Genomic DNA, 12,446 nt, shown 5'->3' on the forward strand with positions numbered 1-12,446 from the left:
GAGTTGTAATAAGTAAAACCTTAACTAAAGGAGGTAAAATATGTGGCAAGTAGCAATACATACTGGGCTCCTAGCATCTAGGCAGCTAAAGACTTGGACTTCAAATCCAGACCTCACATTTGAAAATGTCAATTACTTCCTATTCTTTTAAAATCACCTTTTGAGCTCCATCAAGTCCTTACTCCCTGCCTTACTCAGCTCAGAATCCACTATCCACCATTCGTCCCTCCCTTATAAATACCTTCAACTCCCTTGGCCCACTCCCTGTGTTGAACTCCTGGTAAAACCCTAATCCAGTTCTTCACATATTCTCTTACTCTGTGCCTGCTTCCAGGCAGCTGAACATTGGTGGAGAAAAACCATGCTATCATGCTCTCTAGACTCTCTTCAAAATTCTGATCAATTATTTAAAATGGCCAAGCAATACACTAATACACTTCTCTACTAAATTCCCTTTCCCATCTCTAACATCCTTTCTACCTCCACTGCTGATGACATTGCCTCCCACTTGACAGACAAAATAGATGAAGCCAGAGGAGACTTACTTCTTTCACCACCAATTCCAGGAAGCTTCCTGACCTGTAACTACATCCTCCTCCTAAAAAGAGATGAAGAGCTCCTGCTCTTAACTCAGGTCAATCCTGCCACTGGGGTTCTAATGAGGTCCAATCTCTCCACTTGTGCCCCAGGTCCCAAGCATATCTGCCTTTCCAAAGACTTCACTCCTATAATGATCTTTTTTATTCTAGTGCACCATCACTTCATTCAGGTGTCTGCTTACATGCCATATCCTCTGATATCCCTTCCCAGACAACCTCATCTAAAATATCTCCCCTTTCCCAACCATTCTTTCTCCATACCTTGTGTTATTTTTCTTCATAGCACCAATCAGTACCAGATATTGTATTTTGTATTTATTTGCTGTATGTCAATCTTCTCTACAACAAAGTAAGCCCCATGAGAGCAAGGATTTTTGCCTTCCTGACTGACCTATCTTCAGCACATAATACAGTGCCTGGTGCACACTGTGTGTTCAATAAATATTTGTTGCGTGAATGACATTTCTAAGACAAAGTTAAAATCTCATTGTTGTGGGATGCCTGACTGGCTCAGCCGGTGGAGCATGAGACTCTTAATCTCAGGGTTGTGAGTTCCAGCCCCATGCTGGGCATACAGCTTACTTAAATAAATATGTAAGATTAAAAAATCTCATCGTTGCATTTGAATAAAACCCTGTTAGGTCTTCCAAATTCCTCGCCATGGTCATCAAAGCCAGTGTGATGTGGCCTGCCTCTCTAGCCTTATCTTTTGTCATCCCTATCATTCTCCATCTTCCAGACACACTGGTCTTGCTTCTAGCTCCCAAGCCTGCCAAGCTCGTTTCCACCTCAGACTTTATAGCATTTTATCACTAACTGAAATTGTTTACGTGTTTACTGTGCCTCTTTCCTCACTAGAAGCACCTCAAAAAAGTACCCAAGCACTTAGCAATCATTTTTATGTTTGCTGAGCTGATTGATTCTAGGCTTCTGTTATTCTCCAGAATGCAGCCAATTCTTAGAAATAGGATTCTAATTCTCTACATTCTCAAATACAGTCACCTAAATTTTTACTTTAGGAGAGACTGCTGGGCATTTACATTTAGTTTGGTTAGAGAAATGCACAGTAGAGAAAGCAGGCTGGAGTAAAATTAAGTAAAACAAATGTTTGCAGAGCTCCTGGTGTATTATGTGAACTAAGACAAAGGTTCCACCCTCAAAAAACTCGGAGATACATAGCAACATGTATTTTTTTAACCAATAGGATAGTGACATCTCACTTTCTTAATCCTTTGTATCATCCTGTGTTTTTCTCTTCTTTTTTCAAACAGCAACAGAGAATGTGAAACCAGCTAGAAATATGAATTGTAGATTATTTGTCCTTTCAACGTAAATATACTAAATTTACATATCAGACACTTGCTATGTGCAAAAAATATCAAGATGAATTACTCATAAGATAAATGAAGTCCAGTTAAAATACACACGTGCAAATAAATAACTGCAATATGACAAGAAAACTGACATTATACAGTGACTATGTATAGAACACTACAACAGCACAGTGAAGGAAGCAACTAACACTTGCTTGGAAGTCAGAGAAGTCCTCAGAAGGAAGAGGACCTCTGAGTATGACTAGGAGCTCTCCAAACAGAAAAGAGATAAGCATATGATAAAGGGAAAAACACGTGCAAGGGAAAGAAGAATGCAAGAATTTGTGCAGTAGTAAACAGTGATTAACTAGATGTAGCTTAAAAAAATAAAGACTGCAAAAGGTGGAGTAAGGCTACAAAGCTAGATTAGGACTAGATCCTTTGCTATACTGAGGAACCAATTAAGAATTTAAAGCAGACGTGGACATGATCAGACAATTATTTGCAAGAGAATATCTTGGTAGCAATGAAATAGGTTGAACATAAGGAGATGCCAGGTAAAAGGTCAGTAGAGAACTAAAATTGATAAACTAGGTAAACACACGTGAAACACTAAAAACAGCATTACACAAAAATGTGACCAATTAATTTGGCTATTATTTTTTTTTTACTACTAATATAATTTCAGTCAAGAGATAATAAAATTGTAAAGTAGGCACAAGAGATGGAGAGTAGAAAGCCAGCTTGAAGGTACAGGACGTAAAATGGATTTTCAGATAGGACACCAGTTTATGGGTGGCAAGGCAATGAAATCACGGTTTCTGACTTTTTTTTTAATAAACTTTTCTTTATTTCTTTTTTTTTTAATATTTATTTTTGAGAGACAGAGAGAGCACATGCGAGTGGGAAGGGGAAGAGAAAGATGGAGAGAGAGAGTCCCAAGCAGCGGGGAGCTCGAATCACAAACTGTGAGATCATGACCTGAGCTGAAATCAAGAGCTGGATGCTTAAGTGACTGAGCCACCCAGGCGCCCCTCCTCTGACGTTTTTAGGTCTACCAACTCCCAAGAAAGTCCCCTAAAAACTTCTACTTTAGCTAAGAAGCTCTATTTCAGGTATGGGCAAGCTCAATAGATTTCCTAGAGCCTCGAAAATCATCCTGATGTAAAACTCTGTATAGAGAGCTGCTTAGACTGGGTGCAAACAGCGTCTTTTTGTCTTAGGACCCCTGCAACCTCTCCAGGCTCTTCCACAGGGAGTAAAAACAGAGAGGAGACACATGTTTCTACTCTTCTTTCTAATGCACACACACATATCTTCTATCAGATTGCTGCTGCTGTGGAGCTCGTTATGTACAGGGTCCAGTGCTAGCAACTGAGGAAACAGTAATAAGTAATAAACAAGATAAATATAGTCCATGGAGGGTACTCCACAGTAAGGCAGTCAATCGAGGCCAGGGGCCAAAGTTGCCTGTTTGTTGTAAATAAAGTATATACCCATGCCAATTTTATGCACAATGGTCGCTTTTTTGCTACAATGGCAGAATTGAGTGACTGTGACACAGATCACCATGTGATCCACCAAACTGAAAATATTTACTATCTGGACCTTTACATAAAAGTCTGCTATCCACTAAAATTTATCGTAAGTTAATCATAATTTTGATTGGTATGACAAAGAGGAACCTTTGTCAGGGGAGGATCCCCCTGAATAAGTGAAGAGTAAGGTAGGCAAAAGAGAAGCTCCAAAGGCAAGGCCAGAAGGAAGAGCATTATGTAGAAGAGCATGGTGCATTCCAGGCACTGGCAGAAGAGAAGTGTGGCCTGAGCATAGAATACAATTCAGGAGCACTGTGCGATGAGATCAGAAAGGTAGGCACACAGATGATCCAGGATCCACAATCTAGATTTTATAACTTTATCCACAGAGTAATTGAGAAACTACCTGTTCTCATTATCTGCAATGAGCCTTATGCATAAAATTCTCCGTTTTGTGGGGAATAATGGGAGTGGGGGTGGCAACAATAACTGTAAGACTAGGAGGCAATGGTGGATTGAGAAAAGGGATGATAGCTTGGACTGTAAGGCTGGAAAGAAGAGTTCAGAAACAAACATACTGAACTACCTTGGTGACTCAGACAAGCAGGTGAGGGAAAGGTAACAAAGACGATTCCTTTAACATGGTATATGTAACTGGCTGGACAGGGTACACTGGGGGAGAGCAGAATGGAAAGTGGGAGAGGATGTATGGGAGGAGAAAATTAGTTCAACTTAAGTTTAAAGTGTAAAAACAGGGTGCCTGAGTGGCTCAGTCTGTTTAACGTCTGGCTCTTGATCTCAGCTCAGGTCTTGATCTCACGGTCATGAGTTCAAGCCCCATGTTGGGCTCCTCGCTGGGTGTGAAGGCTACTTAAAAAAATAAAAAATAAAAAAAAATAGTGTCTAAAAACAAAAGGGAGATGTCCATTAAGAGTTGATATACAGGCCAGTTATTCAATAGAAAGGCGGGAATCAATTTTTTGGCAAGATCTCAATGATGAATGTTTGGTTAAAAAACAACAAAAACTTGGACAATATATAATATAGCTTATATTGATTTACTTCTACGTGTGGAGTAAATGGACACAGAAAGAAGGATTACCCAGAGGAGAAAAGATGCAGAAAAAAGAACATTAAGAAGACCAAAAATCATAAAAAGAAAATGTATCTGCAGTACGGTTTTACCTGGGATTTTGCTGTTATCGTCAATTGAACCTGAGCAAATAAGATTGCACAGAGGGTACTTCTGCACAGGTGCTTAGCAAAAACATGGATTCCAGCTATATAATGGTTATTAAAAGTATGACCCTTAAATAAGGTTCTAAGTCATTTATGCTAATCTTGCTTCCAGAAGCAAGACGCTATAGTTTCAAAAGAAAAGATTATCTTGCAATATAAAGAAGTCTACAATGTGAACTTAGTCACATTTTTGAAACTCACCAGAAACTCTGAGACTACATAGAACACTTTCATAATGACCCAAAATTAAACCCATATGAAAAAGAATTCTCGTAACTTACTTTTCAAGTTCTTCCTGAGAATGGGCAAAAGTACAATTTGTTCCTCGGGGACACCCTCCTTGCTGACGCAGATCTCGGCACATGCTAGTCTTGTATTTGCTGTTTGGCTGAGGCTACAAAACAGGAAATCAGTGTGTGAAAAAGTGAGGACTCTTGGGACTTCAGAATTTTATGATTACTGCCTTTAATTCTTTATCACATCAGAAAAGTAATTCTTGTGCTGAAACAACTGCCATTCCACCATTTCCTGTTACATATTACACAGCGTAACTTTAAATTGGTATTTCAGACATTCCTTCTGAGGATTATCTGAAACTGGTTCAGATGTTATGTCTATTTATTTGTCAGACAACACAATGACCACAAAAATAAAAGATTTTCTCATCGATTGATTGCGGTTTTAAAATTATGATATAAAATAATTTAAAAAGCAGGGCACCTGGGTGGCTCAGTCGGTTAAGCGTTGACTCTTGACTTTGCCTGGGTTATGACCTCACAGTTCGTGAGTTTGAGCCACACAGAGCTTGCTTGGGATTCTTTCTCCCTCTCTCTCTGTCCCTCCCCCACCTTCAAAATAAATACATAAATCTTAAAAAAAAAAAAAAAGCCATAAGCTTTGTCCACTTAAACTTTCCCAAGAAAGATAGAATACAATTTCCCCTAAGAGTGAACATTTATGAAACCAATTTGTCAGCTTGAGAGTACAACACTCTTCTTACTCTTGAAGCTGCTTAAGTTCACAAAAACAATGCGGAAAAGTATAAAAACCCCATCATATCTGCTATAGTTGCATCAAAATTTAAGATACCGTTGTTATTTCTGTGACCTTAATAAGATAAAACATTTATTGGGGTGCCTAGGTGGCTTAGTTGGTTAAGTGTCCCGACTCTTGATTTCAGCTCAGGTTATGATCTCACAGTTCGTAGGATGGAGCCCCACATTGGGCTCTGTGCTGACAGAGCAGAGCCTGCTTGGGATTCTCTCTCTTTCGGTCCCTCCCCTACACAAACAAACACGCTCTCTTGCTCAAAACAAATAAAGTTAAAAAAAAAAAAAAAAAAAGACAGGAGTGCGTGGGTGGCTCAGTCAGTTAAGCGTCTGACTTTGGCTCAGGTCAAGATATCATGGTTCGTGGATTCAAACCCCACATCAGGCTCTGTGCTGACAGCTCAGAGCCTGGAGCCTGCTTCAGATTCTGTGTCTCCCTCTCTCTCTGCCCCTCCCTTGCTCATGCTGTCTCTGTCTCTCAAAAATAAATAAACATTAAAAAAATTTTTTTTAATAAATAAATAAAAAGAGAAAACATTTCTCTTCCAGTTAACATTTGAATATTATAATGTTTTCTAGTAGAATAAGGCTAGAAAGAGTGGAAAGATCACTTTGGAGTAGATCTGATCTCAGCTCTGTCACTTACTGCCACCATGACCTTAGATATGTTATTTAATCTCTTTAAATTTCAGCTTGGGAACAGCAATTATCTTTCTGTGAGGATTAGAAATAACGTATGTAAAATAACATAAGAAATGACTCACAGTAACGTAATAAATGGACATCATTATTAGAATAAAAGAGATTCTACCTTAAACATAAACTCCTTCTCATGCACACTGCAAATATTTTAAAAATTCAAATTCCACATATTTACAAATAGAAACTCATTCATATGAGAGCAATGGAGAAAAAAGTGACAATTTCCCTACATTAGAAAAGAATTAAACAAAATGCCTGGAAGAAATCAATAATCTATACTTAGTCAAAAACATTTGGGTGCTATGCTATTAACTACTTATCAGATGTACTAAAATTTGAGTTTCTCCCAAAAGAACAGAGATAGGAGTCACATAAGAAGTCTATTAACCTTGTTCAAGTTGTTCAGGATAAACCTCTATTAGAGATAAAAGCAATCAGAAGTGCAATGAAGATGCTTACCTGAGGTGTCTCATGGCCTTTTCTACTATAATTTTGTATGAAGTCCACAAGGCCATGAACCACTGTTTTAACAGCTACCATTGCATTTTCTAGCTGCTCCCAAGTTGGTGAAACAGCATCTACAAAAAGCCACCAAGGGAATGAGGGTGATTTTGTTAGCAGTAATTCTTTTGTGTTGTTCACCTCAAAGGTAGTAAAAGTATAAGCAATTGGGTATTTTTCCACATACCTGGATTAGGGTCTATGTTTGCAAGAAGCTCTAAATGAGGCCTCAGTCTATTTAAGTTAGCTGGGTCACCTGTTCGTTGCAAAACAATTGTCAATTCCTGGACACTCTTTGCAAATGATTCTGGAGACTGCAGCTAACAAACAGAAAACAGAATGGCTTTTACTCTGGTTCTTATGACACATTTATATTTGAATGCTTCTTTAAGCCAACACACTAAACAGGTTTTCAAGTGTCTTCAGATTCCACAGTAGGAGTATCAGTGATGAATGAAATTTTCACCTCAGAATCTGCCCTATGAACTTCATCATTAGACACTTAGAAAACTTATTTATAAGTTGTATTAGCTCTCTGGGGTCAGAATACAGGCAAATAACAAACTTTGTAAGTCAGCTTCTTTTATGTTAATATCCTGTATTTGGTTCCCTATAGCCTTCCTTGGTTTATTCTGAAAGTTAAAAACACTGTAAAAAGAAATAAAGATAAAATAATTTAAAGAGCTCATGTTTGAGGTGCCTGGGTAGCATCCAACTCTTGATTTTGACTCAGATCATCGTCTCACGGTTCGTGAGTTCAAGCCCGGAGCTAGGCTACACGCTGACAGTGTGGAGCCTGCTTGGGATTCTCTCTCTCTGCCCCTCCCCACATGTGTTTGTGCACATGCGCTCTCTCTCTCTCAAAATAAATAGACTTAAAAAAAAAAAAAAGCCTAATATTTAAAAACATACAAATCTCTTAACTAGTTTTCTCTTCACTCCCTTCAGAAGATTGCAATGCTCTTCAATGGAACAGCAATGATCTAAAACAAGCATCGCTAATTTCACAAACCTTATCAATGATAGACTGCATGTGTGATTTATGTGCCAAGTCACCATACAGAAGTGAGGACCACTGCTCAGGTGAAATGCGGAGTCCTGCTTCCATAGCAATATGAACAATTTGAGCATCATGTTCTCTGCGTAATGCTTCATAACTCCGAAATTCCTCCTTTAGCTGCATCAAGGAAGAGTCTTCGTCCCTTTTGGTAACCTAAAAAATAACAAGGAGGAAAAAAAAACCTATCAGAATTGGTCTGCTCTCCCCTCTTCTCCAATCAATTCTTTTTGGGGGAGGGTTTGAGTTGGGGGGTACCTACTATATATATATCATATACTACATAAAAGAAAGTTCAAAGAAGATAATGTCCTTATCACAAATTCTTTTTGGAACAAAGCAGAACTTGCATAATCTAGTACATAGTTTTGCCTTCCTTCAATGAGATGAGCAGCAGATAGAGAAGACACTTGTAAACAGAAAATTATAATATAAGCGCTATTATAATGCTCTATGGCAACACAAAGGAAAGGCAATTCAATCTGGTGGGAGAAGAAAGGGGCAACAGAGAAGGTTTCCCCCACTTGAAGGCTGCATGAAATGAGTCTTGAAGAATGAATAGAAGCTTCCACTTGAGAAACAGAATCCTAGAATGATAGCAAGTGGTGAAACAAAAAAATGAAAGAGCACAGAGAATTAAGGGCTAAGATACAGGCTGGAGAAGAATCACAGAGGGTCTTATAAAATACAGTGAGAAATTTGTATATTATCCTGAAGGGAATGGGAAGCCATGGAAGGCTTTTAAGCAGACAAGTGACAATTCAGTCCAGCCAACGGGTACACATATATTAGAAATCTTCTATCACCACAAAAATGATCATTAAGGTATTTATACAGCTTTAATTTATACCTGACTTAAGTGATTTAAAAAACATTAGTTCAAAAGTTTACAGAGTTTCATAATCCTACTGAAACTAATTATCCAAACACGCAGGTATATGACTAGACAATTTCTATAATAAATGATACACATTTATCTAAAACTTGCACAATGAAATTTGAAACTTGGCTAGGATTCAGAAGACCCAGAACTAGTACAGATTGTGAAACTCAGACTGAACAAAACAAACTGTTCAAAATCATGATTTTGTCACTGGTAAAATGAAAATATCCCAGACCACCTTACTGGTTATTTCTATTGTTATGCTAGCACATGAGGCAGCAATAATATGACCCCAAGAACATGAAGATGGGAAAATTAAGTTACCATCTGAGAGTTAATAGCATCAGTTCACAATTCTCTGTGGGAATATACAAATACATTATAGATTAGTCTGAGACACCCAAAATTCTAATCAACACAATCTAGGTATAATAGAGTATATAACTTAGAAATCACAAAAATCTATATTCTACCCAACCCTACTTAAAGAAACACTAAGGAAACAAAAGAATTACCAACCTAAAAAATAGAAAAAAGAAACCCAAGAACCAGAGGATGCTAGTACTCTTCCAAATCCCATGTAGGCTACAGGGTGCCTCTTAGGCAGCAAAAGCTTCTATCCATTTGAATAGTAAAGAGGGACACGGGTGGCTAATAGAGCCTGGTCCTATTAAAGTTCTTACTAACATGCATCAAAATCACCTGGGAAGCATTAAAAACCACAATTTCAGGTAATCACAATTCCTGACTTGGAAGACCACATAATTAAAAAGTATCTATGAATGCTCAAATCCCACATCAAATATACCACATCAGAGTATCTGGGGATGGTATACTTTTAAAAACTCCATAGATAATTCTGATGGGTATCTTCAGGTGGAAACCACTGCATCACATATTAGAATCATTAACTCCCCATGTTCTGACTCCATGCTAAGGAAGCAAAGGTTTGATACTCTTCTGCAGGACAATATCTACAATATGATCACTTAAGTCACGTAAGAGTTGCACTTCTCATTACAAATTAATAAAACTCATCATCTATTGTATTTGACCTTGGTTAGGGTGGTTCTGTTTCTGAGGAAAGAATCTACTGTATGCATCCACAAAATTCACATCTCTAAGCCTACAAAATCAGGAAAGACCTTTGACAATGGTGACTTTACTAGAGTAAATGACAGCCAAGAGAGGTCTTTTGGCAGTTAAGTCAGCAAGACACCCTTTAATTAATTCAAACACTGCTTTAACATGCTAAACTACAGGGCAGTGAGATGAGATAAGGAATAAAATTGAAATCACTTTCTACAGTAGTGTTATTCAAATGTCAGATATTAGCAGCAACTGTAGATGTAGGACTGTCATATACCACAAATCCGCATAATACCTATGAGGAAAAAACAAAATAAAACACATTAAATCAGGAATAGAGTGTGAGAACCTAGTCAGTCACTTCAGGATGACAAATGATCTCTGTAATTTGGTTGCTTAGCAAAAGCATAATGTTTGAGGAACCAGAGATTCATTTCTATTGTTACTCTAAGGGCACAAAATCAAGCACTGTAACTATCAGGCAGACAGTGTCCAAGCCTCATTAGTGGAGCTAAGTGAGTTCATTTGAACATATTTTTATCAGCAATTACTTGCTATTTCAAACTAAGCAGTCTTCCAAAAAATTTTTTTCTATCTCTACCGTTTTCACTCTTGGGCTATTAAAACCAGCAAAATAGCCTAAATAAGCTTTGGCTTCAAATTTTGATGTTTTACTTTTATAGAAGCCATTGGGCCTTTCCAGTTCCAAGTGTTTGGGTTTTTCTCAAGAGCCAGCCAGCAACCTATTCTCTTGTAACACACAGAAACTTTTAACGATTCAGCCTACTTTCCACTTCTCTTGGTACCTGTAACCACCCAAAGTTTGTAAGACAATGAACGACATTTCTAAATATCTCGGGGGTTCTTCTGTCTTCTCAACCAAAAAAAAACAAAACACACAAAAATCACACCACCTAAATGCAGAGTGGGGCAAGTACCTCAACTTTTCACTCTCTTGTCCTGAAGGCAACATTATAGGCCATCTTCAGATTAAAGGTCATAATCTAACCACAACAGGGAATAAAATAATGGGAAGTTGAAACATTTACCAACTTTTATGCAGTGCTATGTAGTTTTCCCTTTTAAGATGGTAAATTCATTTGACTAAGGCTTCTTTAGTCTACTTTCACTATCGCAAGAATCAAGTTTACCACACTATTTCCCTATGCTCTGTTTTGTGTTACTGACAATTTCACGTTTATTCCCAAAAGGTAGTATCACAGACACAAACGGTGCAGAAGGAAAACAAAGTTTCCTTTTAACTTTTGTTAGCATTCTGCATTTCTGGAGCCTCTAGACCATTCTAGAAAGCCTCTGTCTCACACAAAGGCATGTAACATCTAGACGGTTGCTTGCTACTTACTTTAAAACATGAAGCTCGATACAGTAGTTGCACAACATGACCAATACTTGTTTTAGATGCCTGAGGAAATCTTGGTTCTAGTCTTTGAACAACAAAAAGTACCAGTACTTTCCTTGAGAGAGCAGAACCATCTTCTAATGCGAGCAACACCAGCTTCAAGGCCTCTTCTTGCATAGCTAGAAGTAAGGAACATGAATTCATGCTAAGTGAGAAAACCCGCGTATCATGTCTGTCAGACTTATCAGGGTATTAGTTCATGGCAGTCTCCATTATCCACAGTCTGTATTTCATTAGTACAAAAAGAAGACATCCCACATACAAAAATACAGTTTACTTAATAAGTAATCAAACAGAATATAATTTCTACTGACCAACCATTTGGAGCACAAGTCAACAGAACTTAAAATGTATTTTCTGTTGGTATTTAATAATCAACTAGATAATGATAATGTTACAGTGCAAAGAAAAAATCCTCATTTACAAAATACACGGAAATACTCTGACATATTAAACAAAAGGTAAAGGACATATAGGAGTCTCATGATAAACGGTAATTTTTATTTAATGCATGAGACTGTTAACTTTGCCTGTCAAAACAATTTTGTATATAATTTTAAAGTGATATTAGCCTCTGGATGCAGTATCTAAAGAAGGCATTGAGTTGTTTTCCAGCCAGGGATGAACATAGTATAATCTGAATCTAATCATGAGGGAACATCAGATAAACTCAAATTAAGGAATTTTTAATAAAATAACTGCCTGTATTCTTCAAGAATACTGACATCAGGGGCACCTGGGTGGCTCAGTTGGTTAAGCATCTGACGGGCTCAGGGCATGATCTCATGGCTCGGGGGTTCGAGCCCCATCTCAGGCTCTGTGCTGACAGCTCAGAGCATAGAGACTGCTTGGGATTCTGTGTCTCCTTCTCTCTCTGCCCCTCCCCCATGTATGTACGCTCTTTCCCTCTCTCAAAAATAAACATAAAAAAAAGAAAGAATACTAACATCAGACAAAGAAAGGCTAAAGAATGGTTCCAGATTAAAGACTAAAAAAAGATGACAAATACAGCAAGTGATAACATTCTGAAAGAAAATAAATTCCATTAAAGACATT

At 37.8% G+C, this 12,446-nt stretch overlaps 1 protein-coding gene and 1 non-coding gene across 5 annotated transcripts in view; both read right to left on the minus strand.

Annotated features, from left to right (window-relative positions):
- RC3H2 (ring finger and CCCH-type domains 2) overlaps window positions 1–12,446 on the minus strand; it is a 53,707-nt gene that overhangs the window by 23,674 nt on the left and 17,587 nt on the right. For all 4 annotated transcript variants that reach the window (XM_049628485.1, XM_049628477.1, XM_049628503.1 and 1 more), the window contains 5 exons: window positions 11,334–11,509; window positions 7,954–8,154; window positions 7,129–7,261; window positions 6,900–7,018; window positions 4,971–5,083 (listed from right to left, as the gene is read on the minus strand). In XM_049628485.1, coding sequence (XP_049484442.1) covers window positions 4,971–5,083; window positions 6,900–7,018; window positions 7,129–7,261; window positions 7,954–8,154; window positions 11,334–11,509 — 742 coding nt within the window. The remainder of the gene's footprint in view (window positions 1–4,970; window positions 5,084–6,899; window positions 7,019–7,128; window positions 7,262–7,953; window positions 8,155–11,333; window positions 11,510–12,446) is intronic.
- LOC125928150 (small nucleolar RNA SNORD90) lies at window positions 7,348–7,458 on the minus strand. Its single transcript, XR_007459574.1, has one exon. It is a non-coding gene; the product is annotated as a small nucleolar RNA SNORD90 (small nucleolar RNA).

This window comes from Panthera uncia, chromosome D4 (assembly GCF_023721935.1).
Source record: "Panthera uncia isolate 11264 chromosome D4, Puncia_PCG_1.0, whole genome shotgun sequence".
Classification (NCBI taxonomy): Eukaryota; Metazoa; Chordata; class Mammalia; order Carnivora; family Felidae; genus Panthera; species Panthera uncia.